Source organism: Sinocyclocheilus grahami, unplaced genomic scaffold, assembly GCF_001515645.1.
Source record: "Sinocyclocheilus grahami isolate Dianchi unplaced genomic scaffold, SAMN03320097.WGS_v1.1 scaffold51.1, whole genome shotgun sequence".
Classification (NCBI taxonomy): domain Eukaryota; kingdom Metazoa; phylum Chordata; class Actinopteri; order Cypriniformes; family Cyprinidae; genus Sinocyclocheilus; species Sinocyclocheilus grahami.
Genome location: NW_015505230.1, coordinates 2,067,150 through 2,091,918, shown reverse-complemented (window position 1 = coordinate 2,091,918; position 24,769 = coordinate 2,067,150). Strand labels below are relative to the sequence as shown.

Below are 24,769 nucleotides of genomic sequence, written 5' to 3'. Positions count from 1 at the left end.
GATGGCTGCAGAGACTGTCTGATATTTCAATAACATTTCTCAGAAGCAGCAAACAGAACTGCAACAATAATGGCTGTTTTCAAACAGGTTTCCTGAACTCTCCCTCTGTGTGCCATTGGTCAAACAAACAAGTAGTCCCGCCCACAAATTAAGCATTAGCATTAGTTCTGGCAGCATTCCTATATAAGCTCTATTCAGTATTATTCAGCAGCTTTTCAGCTTGCTCTGGAGCAAATTACCCTCCTCCATCCCCAGCTCCTCCTTTCGCCACAGTCAGGACTTGGCTTTCTGATATTCCTTGCTGATCAGATTCTTTTATCTTGAATAAAGTGTTACACTTAAATATCATTAAGTACATTAATGATATCTGCCTTGTTCTGTTCTGTTAACCCTAGGGGGGTTATTATTGCTGCTCTCCCTGCTCATTCATGACAGGCTGCATGGATGGGCTGGGAGGTTTTTGCCCAGAACAGAACCATACCGCCAAACCAAACTTTATGCTAAGTATCTATCATTTTGACGATATTGGTCCTGACAGAACTTATGCCATGGTTACGGAAGCATTTTCCCTATTCATTTTTTTCAATAGAGATTTTAAAACACCTGTGTTTGGAGATGAACCTAACTAGCTGGAGAACTAAACTCCTACAGTGTAAATAGCTGTCTGACTCACCGCGTCAATAACAAAACATTTTGAAAATAAAACGTGCATATCTTACGGTTTCCTTCAAATTCTGTTTTAAATATGGTTTTTGTCACAATATTGGGAAGAGCACAAAAGGGGTTATCATTAGGCTACTGTCTGTGCGTGACACCTGTGAACAGAGGTTATACTGTCATCGGACCTTTTCAGCCCAGCCAATGGACTGTTTGATCAACGAGTGCATCCTTATGTCTGTCATTACCGCATGTTCCAAAGCCATCAAACAAAGTCAAGTTCACAAAAATTATCATTATTATTAGCGCAAAAGTATTTTTTACTCAGAACATGTTTTGCTATTTACACAATTTAAAGCGGAATTGTCATGCGCCAAGCAATCCTCGCTGTGATTAAAACATTAAAACGCATACCACAGGAAAATTGTTCGAAAGCAGCACATCCACTGCAAATATTTCTGTTTAAATTCATATAAAAATTATAATAATTTCATGAAATTTCAGTGCTTAACTTCATTATTCAGAGTGTCATATTTAATCTAAATGTGTATGTCAAATGTAAAATGGGCTTTAAAATAATTCTGTTTGCTTCCTTATTTTGCTCCCTCCAGTAAAAGAGTGCGTACGCATGGTCTAGAGTGTTCGTATGGTGCGCACATATTTACGCCTAGTTTATTTTTTATAAATCCCAATATGTGCGTGGAAAATTGTGTACGCACATTTCCATGCCCATTTTGTGCACACGCAACGTTTATACATCAGGCCCCAGGACTGTATACTTAATGGTATTAATGAGGGAAGGAACTACAATCCATAATCAAATAAAAAACAATGGAGAAATATAAAATTATTGATCGATGGATGTCATGTCAGTCTCAGTCAGGCCACTTAAACAAACAAAATGCTTGTGGCACAGGAATTGTACACTGTACCTTTAAAATGCTATATGCTAACATTTTAACATTTGAATTGCACTACCTACAAGATTTGAAAGAATTGCAGTTCAGTTGTAAATCTTTCCAATTTTGTCAATTGCTCTTTTGTTTTATGAGTTTAGATGGGCAATAACACTGACAGCAGTCATCTGTTTATATATGTGCTTTGATTAGCTCACTTACATAAACGGATATCACAATTCATCATTTTAATTGGCACAACGTGTAGTAGTTTACCAACAAATCTGGTTCGAGTTGCCTGCAGAGATTTGCTTGCTGTGCTTTGAGGAATCATGAATCCTATACCTCCAAAGGGAACAAGAAAGAAGAAAATAAACAGCTGCGCATTATTTGCAAACTGTGGAAATCAAATGCAATTGTACTTTGTGTCTGCACATTTTGGCATAAATTTAGAAACTTTGACAGAAATGTTGTTCAGTTGCCAAGAGGCGTCTCCACACATCTCAGTATGTCTGAGAGCTTCACAGCAAATGAGATTTATGAATATGCACACAGTGAGAGAAAAAAACAGCCTTGCTGTCTACATAGGGAGCTCCCTTCTAAGGCACCATCCTCGTTCACTGATTTGGAATGCTCTACATATGCAAGAACTCTCAAATGTAACTCACAAATGATTTCAACAGAGTTTGGCATTAGCATGTCACTAAGCTAATGGTGCAACACTGATAAAAATGCACAGAAAACAAATATTGGGTGGATGTGGTGACTGTTGCCTTAATTTCACCAAAAGAAGGTGACTTTGGAAACTTTTTGGAATGCCTGTAATGACTGGCTACATAGACAGCTGCTTAGGCTTTGGAACAGGACAAGTGTGTGAGAGACAGAAACAGTTAAACCATGTAAATGTTCCCAATAAGGAAACAGGCACCACTTCTCCTGCACCCATTTATAACACCCTACAACAAAATAAACATCTGTTTAACACAGGGGGATTACAGGAGACTGTTTTTTCTCTACTTTGCTCTTATTTAACGTTCACCCTGGTCTCATGCCTGTTTAAATTACAACGCTTGATTAGATTTGTGTGTTGATACATACATGTGCACATACTGTACGATTGTGCTGCGTTTCTCTCCATCCCTGGACCGCTGCCATCCATTCTTCTTCAGCGGTCCGCAAGTCAATAAACATCACCTCCTCCATGCCTTTAAAAACCACCATCCCTCCCTGAACTCGTTTAAAAACCGCCATTGCTCTCTCAAATCATTTGAAAGCCACCATCCCTCCCGTTTCACCGCATTCCTCCCTAAATCCACAGAGTGACGGTACACTGACGCTGATCTGTGACCAGCCTTGACTTTGGGAAGATCTGTGCATTGAGTGTTATGCTGCATAGTTACTAAAAAAACATTTGAAGCAAACATTTTCACTTTTCTTACTCTTTTTCTCAGTATATCTTTCTCTGCAGTTTAACGTAATGTAATGTTAAGGTTTGTTGTCAGGTTTTCCCCTGCCTGTGGTGCAGCACCAGTGTGCTGCTCCACATGAACCATTCCAAACGCTAAACAACAATATGGGGAGCAACCGAAAGCCACAGCAACAGTGCAAGGAATTTGCGTCCATGCAAGTTTTGTAGATGCACACAATGTTAAAACCTATTGATTGTATCTCAAATCACTCACTCATGAGGTTCCAATTTCAGTTAGCATGCTGTCTTAGAAGGCAGCTGCCTACTGTATGTAGGTAGCAAAGAGCAAGGGAGCTCACTAGATTTTGGAACGGAGCCAGACATTTTATCCAACATTTCAAATGGCCAGACATGAATTAAGTGAACATCTGTGAAAATAAAACAACCATGGTGTAAAATAATCAATTCATAAATCTTGCGATACCACATCGGGTGCCTACAAATGGCAAGAGCCCGGAGCATGTGTGTACATTCAACAGTCGCTCCAGTGGAATGTTTGCATAAATGACAGAAAAGACTAATTGCTCTATTTTTCCCAAGATCACAGCGCTCATGGGAATCGCAGCTCCGCGGTCATAGCAAAGTAATGCAAAATTCTGCACGACTTTGGGAAGATCTGTGCATTGAGTGTTATGCTGCATAGTTACTAAAAAAACATTTGAAGCAAACATTTTCACTTTTCTTACTCTTTTTCTCAGTATATCTTTCTCGGCAGTTTAACGTAATGTAATGTTAAGGTTTGTTGTCAGGTTTTCCCCTGCCTGTGGTGCAGCACCAGTGTGCTGCTCCACATGAACCATTCCAAACGCTAAACAACAATATGGGGAGCAACCGAAAGCCACAGCAACAGTGCAAGGAATTCGCGTCCATGCAAGTTTTGTAGATGCACACAATGTTAAAAACAAGAAAGCTTCTTTATTAGCATCTGCATACTCAATACAGTTTACAGCACAGACCGCTATACTCAAAATATAACAAGAGTGGCAGAGCTGTATCATAGATGCCAACTGACTGCAAGCCTACTGAATACACCCGTCTCAAACCAACACAGACACAGACAGCTTGTAGGACAAAAATAATCGACCTTGAGTGTCTTAGGCCCATCAGTGCAGCAGGCCTCTTCAGCTACTGTCCTACTATAAACACTTGCTCTAAACCCTCCATTTATCACCTACACTGAGAGCCACGGGCTCATCAAACCCACTCACACACGCCGTCGTCTGAAAGCCCTTTACAAACCCCTTTTGTAGCTCTTAGGCTTTTCTTTCTCATTTCGTGGTTAGTTGCAAGACTCACACTGTGATACAAATATTACTGAGGAGCTTCCTGAAAGCGTCGGAAGAATAGAATAGAATAGAGCAGAGCAGACTAGAGCAGAAAAGAGTAGAAAACAAATCAAATAAAAGCAATTAAATTATATAATATTAAAAACGAATAAAACAAAAAGAATAAAACGTTATAAAAATTTTAATTAAAGTTTAAAAATGTTAAACTATCAAATAAAATTTACAGGTATAAAAAAAATAAAACAACATTAAATTAAATGGAATAAAATATATATTTTTAAAGAAATAGAATAAAATAAAAAGGAATAAATGGAATAAAAATTAATACAAATATTATAATAAATGAATAAAAATAAAAAGGAATACAAAAAATTCAATAAAAATTAGTGCCTTTATTCATTCTATGTTTGAGCCAGTCAAACAATTTTTTAATAACCTGGATTCAAGGCTTGTTTACTCACCCTGAGGTCTTTCACCCTAAAGTTAAATTATGAACAGTAAAGAAAAGGCTTGACCTAGCATAAAAGCAAAAAACCATATGCTTGTGCTTGCCTCAATATGACCATGACCTTTCAGTGGAAGTTGGTTATTTCTGGCCAATGAAAGACACACAACTTTAGTGAATTACAACAGCACTGAGCCAGAACGCCGGTTCTCTTTAAATGAGCAAAAAGAGAGGAGACATATTCAAAAGTGCGGTCACTGCTGTGAAAGACGCCATTGTTACACAGATGTGCTTAGTGAAGTGATTATGAGAACATAGAGTAAAATGTGCTTGGCTTTGTGTGTGCATACAGTATGTGTACGGTCTCCACGATGACTACAGAACAAATGTGCACGTTAATAAGAGACGATGATAGAGACAAAAGAAGGAGAAAGAATATGGGTAACTATTATCTTGGTGTCCATGAAAGAGAAAATCTAGTAGAATCCATTTTTGGTTCCCCACAGAACATTTCATAGAACAGTTCTTAAAAGAACCATTTTTTCTTAGTGTGTAAAACTTTTTAATAATCTAAAGAACCTTTAGTGGTTCCATGGGTGTTAAAGGTTCTTCATGGAACCATAGATGCCAATACAGAACCTTTTTTAAGAGTGTAACACTTATTCTTTTATAACAGTTGACACGTTTGTTCTTTCTAGAACCTGAGGTTTCATTGTAGTACTTGAGCTGCATCTTTAGCTGCCAGCTAAAATACAGCACATGTATTTTCTAAGACGCTTTGGTAAGGTATTGTCTGCCAGGAACATAAATATAATGTAACTTTGCATATTGTTACCACACCAAACAGTTATGCCAGCAGTACTGCAGCAGGGTCATTTTAAAATGATTCATACATGAGGAATCTGAAGCTATTAACAATTTGCACTGTCCTCTTATAGAAACTAGACACCTGAACAGTGCCAAAGACACAGATGCTCTGGTTTCTTGATGTGACGATACAACTGACGATAGCTAGACGTTGTTTTTTTTAAACATATTTAAACCAGTTTTTTTGCATACAGAAATTACCTATGATGGAAATCGAATGGTATTCCCCAGGGCTGCTGCCTCGGTCCCAACCTGTTCTCTCCTGCTTTCTGAAAGTATATTCTGCATTTCCCACACACTCTCTCCCAGTTAAAGCCACCCGTTTCACCCATTTCCCTGCCAGGCTGAGCAAGACAACTGGAGGAAAGAGTAGATAATGTGCATGCCTGATGCAATGTCTTCCTCAGAGCAATGTCCCAAAAAGACCCTTATGGGAAGGAGAAATTCAATAGGTAGACAAGGCAGGAAAACAGCATTTGTCATTATCGTTAAAATAGCTCTGTTACGTTTAGGAAAGCTGCAATATCTATCAAGAGTGAAAAGTGAGGCCTGCCAAAAGCAGCACTTCAGTCCAGGTGAACCAAATAAGGCTTATCTGAAACCAAATATAAGAATAATTCTCTGTTTGGTCAAATTCAAATCGCTCAAGCAGTGGGTTCTCATTGCTAATCTGAGCCCAGCAAATAAGAGCAAATAATTAAAAGAAACAAAGAAAGAAAGATACATTAGAAATTTAGGTTAGTTAACAGTCTGTTAACAGTCCAATAAAAATTGCTCCATTTAACCCAACATTAGTGTTAGAACGAGTAACTGTTGCATGTTATTTTGAACAGGGGTGCATTCAAAGTAGGGGTGTAAGAAAATATCATACACGTGAGTATCGCGATATTTTGTTAGACGAAACTGTATCGATTCTCAAAAACGCAATATCGATAAAAAAAATTTAAAAATGTATTCAAGATTCATGGCCGTTGTTTCGTTTTGAGTTTATATCCCGACCGCTAGATAGCAGTCTTCTTACCTCTGAACTTAAACAGTGACAAAGTGTGTGTTCCGCTCCTGCAAGGTTTGTCCAGTCCCGCCCGCTCCCGCATACATAATATTGCATAATAATTTTCGCGTATCAGGGATCCACTATCAATGGGGAGTATTTAAATCTCTTTTGAATGAGCGCTCGCGCTGTTCACTTTCACGATCACGGGCACTCTGTGTATGTATATATATATATATATATATATATATATATATATATAATGTATGCATGTAGATTGATTTTTTTTGCTAAGGTTTGCATATGGTGGTGTGTTCTAAATGACAGTTTTCTAAAAATGATATCCTATTCTCCTATTCCTAAAATAAGAAATATCCCAATATATCGTCTTGCTTACAGTATTGCAATATATTGCAACATATTGTATCGCAACCCCTGTATCGTGATACGTATTGCATCGCAAGATTCTTGCCGATGCACAGCCCTAATTCAAAGCAAAATAAAAGTTTGTGATTGTGCAACTTAACATGCAATGACACTATTGCAGACTGACTGGTTTTGACACTTCTTTCTAAATGTATGAAGCCTAGTTATCATTTGCTCTGTCAGTAATATGCACAAATATTTCTATTGCTTGACAATACATATATGCCTGATGCATATATGACATATATGCACTCTTAAAAATAAAGGTTTCAAAAGGGGGTTTTCACATTGATGCCATGGAAGAACCATTTTGGGTTCCTCAAAGAACCTTCCAGTGAATTGTTTTTAAAAGAACCATTTTTTTCTTAGCATGAAGAACATTTTAATAATCCAAAGAACCTTTTTCCATTATAAAGAGCCTTTTGTACAATGGAAAGGTTCAAACATCACTATTGTTTATTCAGATGATAATGCCCCTGGATCCCCATAATAATCAATATCTGTCTTCAGCCACAAAGCCTCCTGTTATATCTGAAAATAAATACACATAAGCCTAAATATGAATACACATATTAAAGTGCACTTGCTAAACTTTAGGAAATGCCATTACCCATGGCTAAACCCCGCAATGTCCTCAAATCTGAGATCCACCCTTGCTGGAAAAAACAAATCAAAATACATTATTAATGCTAACCACTTGTCCTGAGATACGTGCAAGGCCTTTAGATTCCCCAAACGACATTTTGCACCGCGGTACATTTGGCAACTCGTGCTTAACTTCCATTACTTAGGAAGCTTGAGATCCCCCACCTGTTCGGTCCATTCCAGAAAACCTTTTATCAACGTTAATAATTCATTAGTTATTGTTTACATTTGTTGCCGCGGCTTATGACTCCTCGTTTATTTAAATAATTAACCGTAATTAAATAAGAAAGACGACTAAACAAACCTCCGGACAAGAGTTATTGGGGGATCTCGGGGGATCGAGAACATCCGCGCTGGTGGAAAGCATTCCATCGACTGCGCGGACACATCCTCCTCTCCTCTTGTCTCCATCTTCCCTGAAGGCACATAAACGTCCCATAAACCACCAAACCTCACCCAAGTTTTGACTCCACGTAAACGTGGCCTGCCGCAGGATTTATCCAGCCTGCAATCTGAATCGCATTTAAAGCCACAAGAGACAAAGCAGGGATTCCTTTTAACACACGCACTACGTGGCGCGAGCGCAGGTTTGAAGAATCTTTTATCGCTGCGATCAAAATCACAGTCGAGCTAATGCCAACACGGGCTGAAAGATTTAAGACAAGGACGCAGTAAATCAGTGTGATAAAGGTTTGGGGCTTCACTCGTAAGCCTGCGTCTGAGACACCTTTATACAATTAAAAAATGGAAAAAAAAAACATCTACACGTAATAATTACGATTAATACAAATTTATCATTTATCAGCTCCTGAGACAAAATACTTCACTATGAAAAAATGCATGCATGTCCACATATGCAAATTATACCAAAAAAGCAGCCTACTTAAATATAGGCCTACCAAATATATGATGAATACATTTCCGAAAGTCATTTGAGGCCTTTTTTTCTGAGGTTAAAAGTAGAAAAAAATGTGTTGTAAAAATTTTGCAACTATGCAATTTTGTTTTAACATATTATTAATATTTAAAAACTCGTCTGCCTAATCAAAGTCAGTGTGGTGTAAATCTGAATCGCATTTAAAGCCACAAGAGACAAAGCAGGGATTCCTTTTAACACACGCACTACGTGGCGCGAGCGCAGGTTTGAAGAATCTTTTATCGCTGCGATCAAAATCACAGTCGAGCTAATGCCAACACGGGCTGAAAGATTTAAGACAAGGACGCAGTAAATCAGTGTGATAAAGGTTTGGGGCTTCACTCGTAAGCCTGCGTCTGAGACACCTTTATACAATTAAAAAATGGAAAAAAAAAACATCTACACGTAATAATTACGATTAATACAAATTTATCATTTATCAACTCCTGAGACAAAATACTTCACTATGAAAAAATGCATGCATGTCCACATATGCAAATTATACCAAAAAAGCAGCCTACTTAAATATAGGCCTACCAAATATATGATGAATACATTTCCGAAAGTCATTTGAGGCCTTTTTTTCTGAGGTTAAAAGTAGAAAACAATGTGTTGTAAAAATTTTGCAACTATGCAATTTTGTTTTAACATATTATTAATATTTAAAAACTCTTGTCTGCCTAATCAAAGTCAGTGTGGTGTGAGATTTTTTTGACAACAAAGCCATAAAACAAAGAACATATCTAGAAAAACCACATAATTTGACCTTTTGATGAATGGGCAGCAGTTCAGGTCAAGCAGTGTTACCTTTAAATATTTGCATTTGTAGCCTATATAGTGTAGGCCTACATTAAATACTTTTTTTTACCTTGAAATATATTTGAAAGGTTTATTTCAAAATGGTTGTACCAGCATGAATAATAATAACAATACAAATATTTTCAAGAACGTGCAATGTGTTTAAAACTGCATTTATAAAAGATTTATCCTTTTTATCTAGGACATTATTCACCCCTGACCCTACTTTTACTCTTCACTCTTAACTGGATCACCACCAATTGCTCTTTTCGCCGACTCAAAGCAAATATTGAAATATTCAAACTACTAAATTGACGGCTGCAGAAGCACTACAAAACCTTTAAGGAAAAACATGACAGCATAAACCTAGGATAAATATAGTAAAACAGGAATATAGCCTAATTAGAATTAGACTTGAATGCGCACGATTGAACGAGTGCGCTGACTAGGCCGCGCGATGCAGCCCTGGCAAAGGACTGCAAATATACTTTTAATTTTCTTTAGTATTATTAAATAAAAATACACACATAGGCCTACCCTTTGAAGAACACGTGCCTCTTTAAAAATAATAGCCTATAGGCATACTGCTTGCATGCACTTTACAAATGCTTGCCGTTCGGGCCTACTTTACATTGGGGGGGGGGGGGGCTAGGGCTTGTTTTAGCTTTAAATACTTTGAATTGGGGGGGGGGGGGCTAGAGCTTGTATTAGCTTTAAAAACAAAAACGTAATAAATAAGAAAACAATTATTATTATTTTTTATCAGCGACAGTTTGGCGTGACCCAGTATGCCGTGTGGGGAAAAGGAGAAAGAAAGGCCTATTTGCAGCCAAGAAATTGAAGCAAGACCAAAATCGTCTAAAAATTAATAAAGAAAGAAACTATAGCCTAATTAGAATTAGACTTGAATGCGCACGATTGAACGAGTGCGCTGACTAGGCCGCGCGATGCAGCCCTGGCAAAGGACTGCAAATATACTTTTAATTTTCTTTAGTATTATTAAATAAAAATACACACATAGGCCTACCCTTTGAAGAACACGTGCCTCTTTAAAAATAATAGCCTATAGGCATACTGCTTGCATGCACTTTACAAATTCTTGCCGTTCGGGCCTACTTTACATTGGGGGGGGGGGGGCTAGAGCTTGTATTAGCTTTAAAAACAAAAACGTAATAAATAAGAAAACAATTATTATTATTTTTTATCAGCGACAGTTTGGCGTGACCCAGTATGCCGTGTGGGGAAAAGGAGAAAGAAAGGCCTATTTGCAGCCAAGAAATTGAAGCAAGACCAAAATCGTCTAAAAATTAATAAAGAAAGAAACTATAAAAAAAGAGGCCGCGTAAGTTTATACGCCTATAGGACATTATCTTAGAGAATTCAATTAAGCTACTTATGACTTACCCCAAAGGAAAGTTATTTTAAAGACCTGTCATGAATGTCTGCTACAGGAATATTTAACAGCCAGAAAGAGCGACTGCCACAAAACCGGGCCAAACTGCGCGAGGGAGGCTCTCCGAGACGGACGAGATTCCAGCCGCCGCAGCTCGACTCCTTCAAGCGGCGTGAAGCACAAACAAGCCCCTGCGCGCATATATGGCACACGACTGCAAATGCATTATCAATTTACTTTGCATTTATTTATTAAAACACACGCATCTTTGAAGAACACAGTTGCTTCTTAAAAAAGAATAGGCTAATCCTTGTGCAAAAAGGCTTCAAGTGTAGGCCGTCAGAGATAAAGGCTCTATATATTGGCTATAAATTCCAAAAACGTAGGCTAAATGACTACTAACAGATTAAACACTGCTTAATATTTTTAAGCATTATAGCCTATACGTGGCCAACAATGAAAGCGAGTTAAGGCTCGAAAGAAAAATATCTTTCAAAGATTGGTGGCCGTAAATAAAGTCAGCCGTCAATTTGGCGTGAATTGCTCGGATTGAACCTCAGCCTGCAACAGCCTGCTGTCATGAAACTTTTTACGGGGAATAATTGAATTGCAATCCTGAAAGTAGCCCACTTTTATTACTCCTGTGTTGATATTTGTGATGTGTTGCACAAACAAGATCGTTATGCATAAAAGTATCCTATAATAGGCCAGCGTTAGGCACATATAGGCTAATCAAGTTTCCAACATGCCTAAGATTATGAAGAAAAAAAAGGTTCAGAAATGATGAATGAATATGGATAGATAACATATTTTTTAATAGCACATCTTAAGTTGTATGTGCATATAATAGCCCATTGAATAACGTCAAAACTAAATTTCTCTCATATTAGAAATAAACGCGTTTTAACACATTTGTATTCTCCTCCGTCCATTTATCTACAATAAAATAAGCATACTAAACTACTACAGGAGAACAAAAGGCATCCCTGAAATGCACATGTAACATATTTTGGACACATTTCTCACTCAGGACATGTCTCTGAACTCGGGTGCGGAGACATTCACGCGCAGCAGCTGTTGGACACACCGTCGGGTCATCTCCTGAAACATCACAGCTTGGGAAAACAACTAAATGAATGTTTTTTTACCATAACGTTTCATAGCTTGACATCGAAAATTCGAGCCGTTTACTATGCGAGACGCGCTTCCTCTCCGGACAAACCCATCTCCTTTTATATAAAATAGATTTGGGAGAAGCGCCATTTTCTCTTCGATCCCATGTGCAATGAAATGCACGAGAAGAGTTCCGAAACGATACCGCGCGCGAGCTGGAAGCTGGAAATAAACGCGCGGCCGAAATGAATGCTCTAAAAAGTGCAACGCATAACTTTGCGATGCATTTATTAAGCAGCAACAGAGAAGAGAAGACAAGACACGGCAAAGGTTCTACAGTGCAGCATCCGGACACAAAGACACGACTGATTAATTAAATGAAGGTATTTACCTGTGTCAGGCAGTATGGAGAGTACATAGTTATCTCAGAGGCGAGAAATGAATCGCGTTTTGAAGTTGCGTGGAAGTTCCCCGCGTTGCTATTGCTCGCAGTCCCCTCTTGCGCCTACTCCATGCTGCTCTCGCCGCTAACCCCGCCTCGAAGGCAGAAAGTGAAAGCTCAGACTTTAGGAAGAAAAAAAACTTCTCTCCTATTTGTTTAGCCCCTTCACCCTTTTCCTATTTAATAAAACAAAGTTTGGGAGTTTCTCATCCTCGACAATCTTGCTAAAGACCTACATTCATCTAGTGACAGAAAAGGTGAAATGCACAAAACTTGGGTTTATAACATCCATCCATAGCATTTAAGACCACAGTTTTTTGGAACTACTCGGATAAAGCATTGCCATAACTGCACACAAAGCATGCAATAAAATCCATTTACTTTTGGCACATGTTAAAATGAATTACAGATCAATATTTCCAAGTCAGTTCCGAGTAGTATTTCCCCCCTTATTTCAACTCCAAAAGCGACAGTCTTGTAAATGGAATAGAAATATAATTGTTTCAGATATTGTTCTAGTAAAGTTTGAGTAAATATGGTGTAAAATTCATAAAGTCATTAAGCCTTGGGAATCAGTGCAAATCCAAGCAAATATGCAAGGGTTGTTCCATGGCAGCAGGACTGACTGCATTCTTTGTCAGCATTCGGTTTGCAATACTTTTTTCCCCATACAACATTACTGCAATCTGTATTTCAATCAGTTAATGGAAGGTAAATAAGCCCTCTCTCCCCCTCTCTCTTATTCTATGACTCATCTATAGGCCCCAGTCCTGCATCACAGTATTGCAGGGTGGTCTCCTAAATCCACATCTGTTTTGTGGCAAACCACAGCGCCCAGGCTGCCTAGCGGCACGCTCAACTATGCTTATCTTGCACCTTCTCCAGCCGTGAAACTCTGCTGTGCCACTGCTGTCAAACTTTAAGAGGCAGATTAGCCTGCTCTTTTATTAGGACTGCTTTCTCATAGACCACTTAAGACAACACCACAAAGGACACTTACCAATATGGCACAATTTAATCCAGGACTACAGGTTTAATCCAGCAAAAAGCTTAATCTGGGAAAACAGACCATGGAGTGTTAGGTAACCAGTTTTTATATTTTCCATAATTTACAAGAAACTGCATTTTAAGAGACTGGAAAAAAATGGTAACATCTAAATTAACTTGTTCAGGTTAAAAATATTATTTAACAGTGCTGAACCATATCAATGTATGCCAACAAAACATTTTTATGGGTTAAATCAGGCACAAATAATTCTTTAAGGTAACAATTGCAGATTCCCACTTTTTGCAGATGCAATAAATATAGTTAGAGATCACCAGTGTTGGGGGTAACGCATTACTTTTAAATTAACAAGACAATATCGGAGTTACTTTTTTCAAATAAGTAATGCAAGTTACTTTGTTTTCCCATTTATTCACTGACACCTCTCCTGTTACCGTGTTGAGAGAAACTGGGAGTAAGTTCAGAGGCAGAGACACTTCATTCAGCCTGAGGCTTATTAATTTCACATTTGGCGTGAAAGGGCCTTTACAGTTGCCAAAAATACAACTTTTATTTTATTATTTTGTTCTTAAAAATAAATAAGCAAGCCCAGCTCAGGTGACAAAAAGTAACACAGTTAGTTACGTTTTTATGGAGTAACACAATATTGTAATGCATTACTTTTAAAAGTAACTTTCCAGTAACTGGAGACAACCCACGAACCTATGATTTTCCATGATCCTGATCGATCACTATTGTGGAGGACAGACCCAACAATACAGCCAATATACAACAACAACAACATAAGGAAAAACACTGACATTAAGAGTTAAGAGCGAGGTCAGAGAAAAGGCACACAGGTTCGGCATTACCACATTGAAAGGCACAAATCCAAAACCACAGTCTTCGTGCTTCACACACACAGATCTCGCAGCCATTACTCCACAAAATAGCATGAGGTGAATGAAAAAAACAATTCTGCTTTCAGCGTACACATACAAATACATACATGCAAGCACACGCGCACACACACCCAGTTCTTTGTTAAGCAGCCCTACAGTCGAGTTGCGGTTGCAGCAGCTAAGACTTCCATTAAAACTCACATAAGAGAACCATATGCGAGAGATATAGTTGGTGTATGTGGTTTTAACCCAAACACAAACACACACACTTTACTTTTTACCATTCCTTTGTGGCTGGCAGTTAAATAATCCTGATGATATTTTATGTAGATAATTCCTGCAGCTGCTTCTCCACATAAACTCTGCATTCCTCTCAACGCTAACCACCGTCTTACCATATGAACTTATAAACGCAGCATACAAGATTATTAACGGCCGATGAGATTTATGATGCACATGTACACACTCTTCTCTCAAAAAAAGCTTTACGACACAGGATACGAAACGGAAAATGAATCAAAAACATTATAGATTATATCTCTGCTCTATCAGAGTTTGATAGTTTGCTTAACCGATTCCAGCTCATCTTATCTCAATCTGAAGTCCAACTCAGTCTAGCCTGAAAGCAGATTAATTACATCAGCCATGAGAAAGAAATCAAAGTTCAGTTTGTCATGTTACACTCAGAAAAATAAAGAAACAAATAATACGATCAACAATAACACGGACAGAAAGAGGAAAAAGGCTTGTACCCTGTAGGATTCAGGCACTAGGAAACACTCTGAGATGCCTGGACCTCGATGGGGACCTTCATGCACCAGATACGATTCTGTGGCCTGTAATCCAACACAAAACAGATAGAGCAAATTTAGTCATAGTGTCATACAAAGAATAACTTCTTGTCAAATCAATCTTACCAAGAGCTACATCACAAAGCCTGAAACATAAGACTTTAGTGGAACATACCTCAGTCAATCACATGGTCTCTAACTCTTTTTGTTTCTCCATGTTCTATTTGTGTTCAATGCGTGAATAAACCAGTATGTCATGTTTGTATGTCAAGTAGACAGTCTAACAGACAGCACATAGGCGGAGCGTTCATAAAGCTGCATGGTCTGGTCACATGCATGATGTGCATATATGTTCTGTATATACTGTAGGTTTCATTTGGATACTCCAATAACTGCTGGTTTAGAATCAGTTTCCCCATCCCAGCTCCAAACTTTCTTTTTTTTTTTTGGAAAGAAGAAAACACAGTGGCTACAGGCAACTCTATCCTTTGCTGCATGTACAATGAACATATTGAATTAAATGAGATTAAATGTTTTTTAGTTTAAGTTTAACACTTCAATGCTTTATTGTCCTTTACAGGAAATTTGTCTTAGACTCAAAAGCTGCAGTAGTACACAACAACCATTCAATAACAACAACAACATTATTAAGAGAAAAAAATGCATTTACTGTAAATGCAAGAAACGATTTAGAGTGGTGCACTGCACACCTACATCTCCATTAAAAAGAAGAGAAAAGCAAAAGGAACCATTTGAAAGAGTAAAACTTAAAATTTCACAAACCAGACCAGGTATTCAACCAGGATCTCATTAAACAACCATCCACCATCTACACACACACTAATAATGTTCAAATATGAACAATAAACTTTAACCACAAATACACGTTTGTGTGCATAAATACATTTCAACATCCATTCCAGCACATATGCGCACACACAGTTTGCTCATAATAAGTCCCAGGCATTGGCACTAGGCTCAGGCAGTGGTAAATAACAAAGCCTATTCATATCCACCCAATGAAATGTTAGCTTCCCCAATTTTCCCTCACTTTTATAGGGTCTTTGCTACAGCGCGCTAAAATCTCGTTCAAGCAGGGAACAATTGCTGACTGGCTTTATTAGAACATAAACATGCATTTTCATAATTAAAGAGAACAATTAAAAAGCACACGTTACTCAGACAAGTTCACGGCTCTCGCTGTTCTGAGAAATTTGGTGAAAACAGAAGAGCTAAAGAGTGAAAGCCATGGGAAGGCAAACAGCAGTAAGCAGAAGAGTCCTTCACTGATGTTTTGTGAAGCTCTCCAGCTCTTTTTAAAAAACCTGACTGTCATTTAAAGAACATTAACCAAAAGCCTAGCAAAAAGTGACGCATTTGGAAGGTTTAAAGCACTTGCACAAATGTCAAAATACCTGACAAACTCTGAATGCTCTTGGTTGGATTTCTTTATACGGATTTGAGGTATTGATTGACTCAAGTGTTTACTTTTGTTTAGTTTCAGGGTATTGATTACTCTCATGTTCCAGGAAATCAGCTAACCAGATTTCACCATGCGCTCTTTCCGATGGCTCCCATCGCTCTGAACCGAAGCAGAAAATGGAAAACCTTCCACTGACTCATTCGATTTTTCTTAATTTAATTGACTCGATTCTCAACCCCTAAGATAAACCAGAAAATTAAAGCCGTCAGCGAGGCCAGGCCGCACAATCCAGCTGAACAAACTCAACTCGACCGTATTTCGCAGTGCTGAGATCATCCATTCATTTGTCTTGTCCACAGATGGAGAACAGAAGTCTAGTTGGCGCCTGGAGGAACTCGGAATTTCACTATTATCCTTATTTCGAAAGGAGGAACCTTCAGCCTCGTCTTCGCCTCCAAAAGCTCCTATTTTTCTGTAGTGAGCTATTAATTATATATGGGCTGTATGCATATGGAGCATATGCAGGGTCCATATGGCCAGCCCTCAGCCAGAATCTCAAGCCTCTTCTTAATTAACATTTTAGAGGCGAAACGCACAGAGAAAAGAGGGGCATTTCAAAGCAGCTCTGGGAGCCTCTGACCTAATTGGAGTCAATGGAGATGTATGTAAATGTGTTAATTACGACAAGTTTCCTCGCTCTCACTGATAAATAGAGCTCTTTGTTTAAATGTTTAATTGGTGGGAATAACGGAATCAAATGAGGGGGTTCCTCCATAGGTCCTTATGGGGGAAGAGAGAGAGGTGTATATGGGTTGGAGGCATATGGCAATACGTTTGTGGTTTAGTGGAATGCTTAAGTGGTTAAATTCCTGAAATCTGAAGTTTCTCTCTCTCACTCTCTCACACACACACACACACACACACAGAGAGAGAGACACACACTTTTGTGGTCTGGAGTTTAAGAGTGAAGTGTGTAATTTCAGCGCCAAACAGCACTGCAAAATTGATGACTGTTTCAAACCACTTTCAAACCCTCATCGACTATTGTTCGGACAAACTGGTGGTCCCAGACCCAAACTCATGTCATTGGTTGAGCCAATGTTATTTGAAAAATAACATAAGAAAATTTGAGGGGTTAATATCCATGGTAAACTGGTTAATGCGTTGCTATGCAGTTGGGTGGTCACTTAAAGGGATAGTTCACTCAAAAACTGAAATTTGCTCATCATTTAATCAGTCTCAAGTTATTTCAAACCTGTAAACAACATTAGATCTCACTGACTTCCAAGGCTTTTTTTTTATATCCTTTTAATTTTTGGGTGAACTATCCCTTTAAGCTGTTTGCTGCAAATGGCTCTTGGCCCCTACACTCTAAAAATGTTTTGGCTGAACAAAAAACATTGACGCAACAGGTAACTTTTTTTTTTTTCCCCCGAATAAAATTATGTTCAACCAACAAACTACACTGAGATAACTGGCAATTTAAACACAAATTTGTTTACTACTTAATTTTTTTTTTAAATAATTATTAAAAGTAAAACTAATTTCAACATAACCCACTGACAAATTTCAAAGTTATTAAAACAATTTCATTAACTCTTTCCCCGCCATTGACAAGTTATCTCGTCTTTTAGAAGAAAACGATTCCCCGCCAAAGACGAGTTTTTACGGCTTTTTGTGTTTTCACTGTTATACACTCGGGGGCGCTATTACACATCTTCTGAAAAACACACATGAACAGGACGCAGAAATGAGTGATTTCTTACGTAAACAGATGCATATGAAAAATAATGCGATCATCAGCAATAGACAACATATAAATGAAAACTGCATAATGTTACGGAGTAAAATGTTGATCCAGGAAGTGGTATATGTCTGTGCAAGTTTTGGAGGTATTGATGGAAGCGATTTATTGGATTTATGCTTTGATAATAGTACTGAATATTATCCAGATGTAGTTTTTGATAAAAATGTGATTTTCACATCTTCTTGCTCAAAATTATGCATTTTTATGAAACCTACCTATATTCAAGTGTTGATTAAAAAAAAAAAGAATGCTTTAAGCTAGAATAAAATGGAAATATAAATTTTTTGTTTAAAAGTAGAGGCTCTGATCTTTATTTTGGTGTATTGCATATTCAAATATTCATACAGCAAAATATACTGGAGGCCATAAAATTTTAGTGAAAATCCTCAAAATCGCTTGCGGTGGCGGGCAACTTTTTTCAAAAATGCTGGCGGGCAAAGAGTTAATTTACATCAATTTAAAAAAAAATCAATTAACACAAAAAAATTTAGTTTAAATTACACGCATGCAATGATCAACATTGTGTCAACAGAGCTCATCAAAATAATTCCAACTTCCAAGGTTTAATTAAATCAATTTTAGAATCTTTAACTTGCAACCATGCATTTATAAGTAAGAGGATTCCTGAATTTGTTTTTAGAGTGTAGATATAGCCTGGGCCCCACAAGTTTATAATTTATTTTCAACCCATTTTAAGGCCTTTTAGAAACTCTTAGAAAAGTAACAGCACATTGTTCCCCAACAAACCGAAATTACGCACCAACATTTAATACTTAGGGTTAGGAGTTTTGAAAATTCCCAAAATATGAGCAATAGTAATAATACTTCTTGCCTTTTCTTATAAAAAAACCCCTCTTTCACACAATTTCAAAAAACTAAAATTCAGTAATTCACACACACAGCATTGCAATTATTTGTTCACTCCAACACAGAGACTACATATGTATCTGCTAACTTTACACAGAACATTCCCACTCACAACACACACACCTGGCAGTCCTCCACACATTCAAAAACCAGCTGGCCTGAGAACAATCAGCACAGGTCCCACTGATTTTCCCTTTTTTCACTCCTTTTTCTTTGTCTTTTGTTTGTCTCCAAACGACACAGCAATTACTATTAGCACCATTGCTTTTTATCATTATGATTTACTAGCTGGCAATACTGAGCCAAATCAGCATATAAACCTGTCCTCTATGGCAACCGCATCAAAGAGAGACAGAGAGAGTAAAAAAAGAGGAGAAAAGAGGGATGAGAGAACGAGTGCTATATAAAAGGATGAAGCGTCCTTTCTCTGTGTGTCTGCCAGTAGCACCTCGGGGAGAACTGTTGGAAAAATGTGATTTTTCACACCAGCATCTCGGAGGCAATAGCAGAAGGAGAAAAAGAGAGATGGAGAGACAGACCGATAGAGAGAATCTGGAATGAACGAGAGGCTATTAATTATTAAAGCTGTTTGGGGTTTTGACATGAGTTTTCTGGCTCACGCCAAACCCGGTTTGCACCCGGCACCTATGATCTCCACTTTTACGGCTTGTCTTTTCCGTAACGTGCTTGTAAGGGCCTCTACGGGTGCTCCAGGTGCATCTATACATGCATGCATGCATTCGCTAGGAGTTTATAAGTGCATACGCATGAGCATTTGTGTGTGCAGGTGTGCAGTGGTGTTGCGGTGCTCGTTTGCACATGTTCATCACTGTTAATGGGCTGAATAAAAGTGAGTAGGTGGCTTTGCATTACGGCATCTCATGTGCCAACACAGATGCCACAAACACAAAAAGTCCTCCCATAAGAAGTTTACACCCAGAAACAAGTTCATGCAGCCATCCACCAATCACCGCAGGGCACTGCATCCATGGCAACCCTGGCATCGTGACAACCAGTCAATCTAGAAAAGACAGTTCTGGAATTCACAGCCTGAGCCGAGTTCTCCATAACTAAGTCTGTGAGTTCAGCGAGCAGGTTTGCGAGATGCATTTAAACCGCTAATTTGACCGAGTTCGGCGTGTGAGAATTCACTTCACACCGTCCAGACGCTTTAATCTGACTCAAGTGCTTGACCTCGCTCATGGAGAATTAGTTTGCATTTCTTTTATTACGTAGGTCTCACAGGTGTGCTTGGCTGAAGAGGATGTTCATCACTTTGAAAAGATTAGTCATGATGTAAAAATGCTCGCTGCAGGCAAATGTGGCGTTTCATATTCAGATCCAGTCCCTTCAACCTGCAAAGGCCTGTCAATCTCACGTTTAAGGTCTGATTAAAGTACAAAATTCTCCATCTAAACACAGCCTGATGTGCTTGCTGTGCAAATATTTATTCAGACAAAATCACTAGAGCATGTAAATCCTAAACTAACACATAACTGGAAGTGAAGTTGCTCCTCTGAACACATTGTAGGTTCTAGCACACACCTGTGTAAATCTAACACTGTAGGTATAGAGAAATCGATCACAAGTATTGATCTGATATAGATATAATGCTGTTCTTTCCCCCCCCCCAAAACTGCCTCGTGCTGAAAAATCCCTGACTGAATATCTTTTAAGATAACCTACCCTGGCTCAAAAGATCAACCTGATAGGTATTTCAGACATGACAAGATGTGCTGCCAGCTTTCATCACATCTCAGCAGTTGTCTTCTGGCTGATGTTTTATTTGTTTACTTATTTCTCTTTTAATTTACAAATGACATTTAAACTACTGGTAGGCTATCTTAAGCAGGTACATCACAACACTGGCCTATACATGCTAAACCCCTGACTAAAACCTCTAATAAGAGAACCTTCAACAACCTCATAAGACAATCTATATGAAATAGTCGTGCACACTTATATTAATAAAAAAAAATCCATTCTGCTACAGATAGTTTTACATCTTTTTAAAATCAATTTAATTAGGCTTCAGTTTAGATGTTGCTTTTGGAGAGATAATGCCATCTGAATAAATATTAACATTCAAGTACAACCTAAAGTTACCCTAAAACTACAAAAAAGAAAAGAAAATAAATTACAATCAAGTCTCATGACATTAAAAAATTGAATTACCCGTTACATTAATTTAGATGAGACTATCTTATAGACTAATTGTTTTGTATCTTGAGGAATCATAATCATCATTATTATTAATAATAATTACATTATTATTATTATATTCCCTGCTAGACACAGAAAAACCAAATTAAATGTTTTTGGTATTTCACAGCATTTTCCAAACAACAATGTTATTATAAAAGCTATTAACTGCGTGTTGTAAGAGAGGTGAAAGTACTATTTTTATATTTGTTGTTTTGTGCTTTTTCAATTTGTTATATAGCTCTGCTTTGATGTTTGAAATCTGTTGGCTTCGATTTCTGCAAACAGTGGGAAAGATATTGATTCTCACAGCACGTACCATTGTAGTTGAGGGGAATTTGCCAGCACTCCTCAAAGACCCATTTTTCTTTAAACCTTCAGCGTCCAAAAGAAGAGGAGAGGGAGCGGGTGCACCAGTCGGTTTCTTCGGTGATACCGGAAGCGAAAAAAGAACTCAAGTTTCCCACAGCTCGTTCCGTCTGTAAAAGTAACGCTTTACGGAACGATGGATTATCGCCGTCCCCGGGCTCTGTGCGTATAATGTAGCCTAAACTGTTAAAATATATTTCTCCTGCTGTCATCGGCCGGACGATGGAGCCTCGCTGTCGGCACCGGCCGGGGAATTCACAAGCTCGGTTGAAATTCTCCGCGAGCGCCGGTGGTGGCAGAACTGCTTGTACGAAGACGTTCTGCGTGACAGTGAGTGATTTTCTTCGTCTTTATGTCCTGAAGTCAGTTCCTGTTCGCCTTGACTGCATCTCCCTCTTTCGATACTCCGACTGTCCGCACCATAACGGGACCCCCGCTGTTCCCGGACAGAAGAACGCGAGAGGCGTCCACAAATGCCGTTGCAGTCAGGCACCAATACGCGCAGCGCACATTGCGACAGTCTAATCCGTAGACGCACCGAAGGGATCTTATGCCTGTTGGCTAAAGCTTACTGAGGCTGCATTTAAAGCACGGGAGAATAAACGTCCCTTCCGAGCGAGTAAATATCGGTTCAGTCGACCCGATGCTGCACCGGGGTAGCGGGTCGGGGAGGCGTCGAGCTGGTCAATTATTGATCAATGTAGCGACTGGCAGCGTGTGGCGCTCCGCGGCCGGCCGGGGTGGCAGCTGCAGCTTTGGGGCATTAGTAGGGTTGTGGGGAAATCATGGACGGCGCGGATTACTGAACACCGAGCCAGACTGTACACACAGGGATAGACGGGTAAAACAAAGTCAACAGAACACGACCAAAAGTGCTGGAAGTACAGAAATACCAGAGTTCTTGCTTGCCCTTTCTAGTCTACTGATGATCAGTGCGCGAATTATTCAGCGAGTTTCGTGGGGGGGCGACTTTCTGTCAGTAATTTTCTGGACGCAGGTTCGACTAGCGCAACCCAAATTGTCTTTTGGCGCCCCTAGCGCAGTTGTCCGACTCTCAACTATCTTTAAGACATTTTAAACAAACAGGGTAGACTTTTGTGAAGTGTAAGTATGTAAATGAATGTAAATTAACAACGTGATAATGACAGCTTTTGTTTGTTATGTAGATCAGCTGTTGATGGTAGCTACCTCCTCACGCGAAGTTTTCTTTTTTGCGCATTAGTAGGCTATGCATTGAGCGTGCAATGGCTAAATTGTACGATAACTTTTTGGTTAATGATTGGTTTTGGTTAATGGACCGTTGTTTTCAAACGCTGTTGAAACTTACGCACATTTGTGAAAATGCTTAGCTAAGACGACCATTCTTTTTCGCGGAATTTAAAAGGCAGAAAAGACAGGGGAAGGTTTCAGTTCTCGTTACCTACAGCGAGTAGCCTACAAGTGGATAGGCTGTATCATGAGGCATGGTCCCGTTGAGTGCCGGTGTCTCATGCCACCCATCAGATTCTGTTACTTCTGAAACGCCACAAACTCATCAATAAAATAATAAAGTGCATCATCATAACCTTCCAATAGGAAACCGTCCAACAGGTGCAGCATCAGATTACTGCTTATTTTAAATAAAATGGTGTTGCTTACATTTATTTATTTTTCTCCGAGAGGGTTTTATAAGTTTAAGCCCTAATGGTCCAAAGTAGACCTAATGGGACTATTTCCTTTCGACTTGTGCTTAAAACAGTAGAGTTAGAGTTAGCCACAGAGGCAGATAGATGAGATATGCTTATAATTGTCATTGAAATACAGGCTACATGAATGGTGTTGCTTACATTTATTTATTTTTCTCCGAGAGGGTTTTATAAGTTTAGCCCTAATGGTCCAAAGTAGACCTAATGGGACTATTTCCTTTCGACTTGTGCTTAAAACAGTAGAGTTAGAGTTAGCCACAGAGGCAGATAGATGAGATATGCTTATAATTGTCATTGAAATACAGGCTACATGGACATTGATAGAAAGTGAGATCTAGATGAACACGTTTTGAACAGTTAGTCTGTTCACAGCAGTGTAATTTCACAAAGCGCAGTTTCCAGCGCACGAGAAGTCTTCTGCTCTTACGTGACCTTGGGCAGATTTAAGGAAACCCTGTATATATGAGCGATATTGTGCATTACATTATTAATTCAGCTTACAAATTGATTATAAAATACTACTGTGGATTTCTAAATAATTTCCCCAAATTCTAACGACCGAATATAGCCTAATACAGGCTACATGGACATTGATAGAAAGTGAGATCTAGATGAACACGTTTTGAACAGTTAGTCTGTTCACAGCAGTGTAATTTCACAAAGCGCAGTTTCCAGCGCACGAGAAGTCTTCTGCTCTTACGTGACCTTGGGCAGATTTAAGGAAACCCTGTATATATGAGCGATATTGTGCATTACATTATTAATTCAGCTTACAAATTAATTATAAAATACTACTGTGGATTTCTAAATAATTTCCCCAAATTCTAACGACCGAATATAGCCTGGTAGGCCTACGACGCTGAAAAATCTTCACTTACAATTTAAATAAAAACAGCAGGGTTTTTTGACGTTGTAGTTATTGTTGTAAATTGTCTTTTTAAACGTTTTTAATAAAATTAGTAAGAAATGAGTGATCGATAGAGAATTGTTTTAGATAAACAATGCTTCATCTTCCATGACAAGCAGTTAAGATGTTTAAGAAATTGTTTTTTTTTTATTAATTTTTTTTACATTTGATGTTTTTTTTGTGTATATTAAGACATTACATTTTTCACATTACATAGAAAGAACGATATGTTGATAAATAATGATTAATAAATAACAGGTTGAAAAATGCCAATTAAAGATATAGGCTATATCTTATGCTAATATATGCTCATATGGCATAATAAATAAAACAATATTAATAAAGTTCTTAAAATATTTAAATAACCGTCTCACTACTTTATTGATGATATATTTCATTTTCTTTTTTTACCCACTACCAGATTATACTTTAAATTAAACTAAACTGATAATTTATCAAAATAAAAACTATTTAGCATTTAGGGGGGG

At 38.3% G+C, this 24,769-nt stretch overlaps 1 protein-coding gene across 13 annotated transcripts in view; it reads right to left on the bottom strand.

Annotated features, from left to right (window-relative positions):
• The window catches only part of LOC107583205 (nuclear factor 1 X-type-like), a 96,874-nt gene extending 74,237 nt beyond the window's left edge, over positions 1-22,637 (bottom strand). For 4 of the 13 annotated variants that reach the window (XM_016269351.1, XM_016269348.1, XM_016269356.1 and 1 more), the window contains exons 1-2: positions 21,640-22,635; positions 14,983-15,066 (exon numbers count right to left, since the gene is read on the bottom strand). In XM_016269351.1, coding sequence (XP_016124837.1) covers positions 14,983-15,066; positions 21,640-21,642 — 87 coding nt within the window. In that variant the 5' untranslated portion in view covers positions 21,643-22,635. Of the gene's footprint in view, positions 1-12,292; positions 12,437-14,982; positions 15,067-21,639 lie in introns of those variants that run through there. The other 9 variants (XM_016269344.1, XM_016269345.1, XM_016269357.1 and 6 more) reach the window with 5 other exon arrangements.
• Between the last annotated feature and the right edge of the window lie 2,132 nt (positions 22,638-24,769).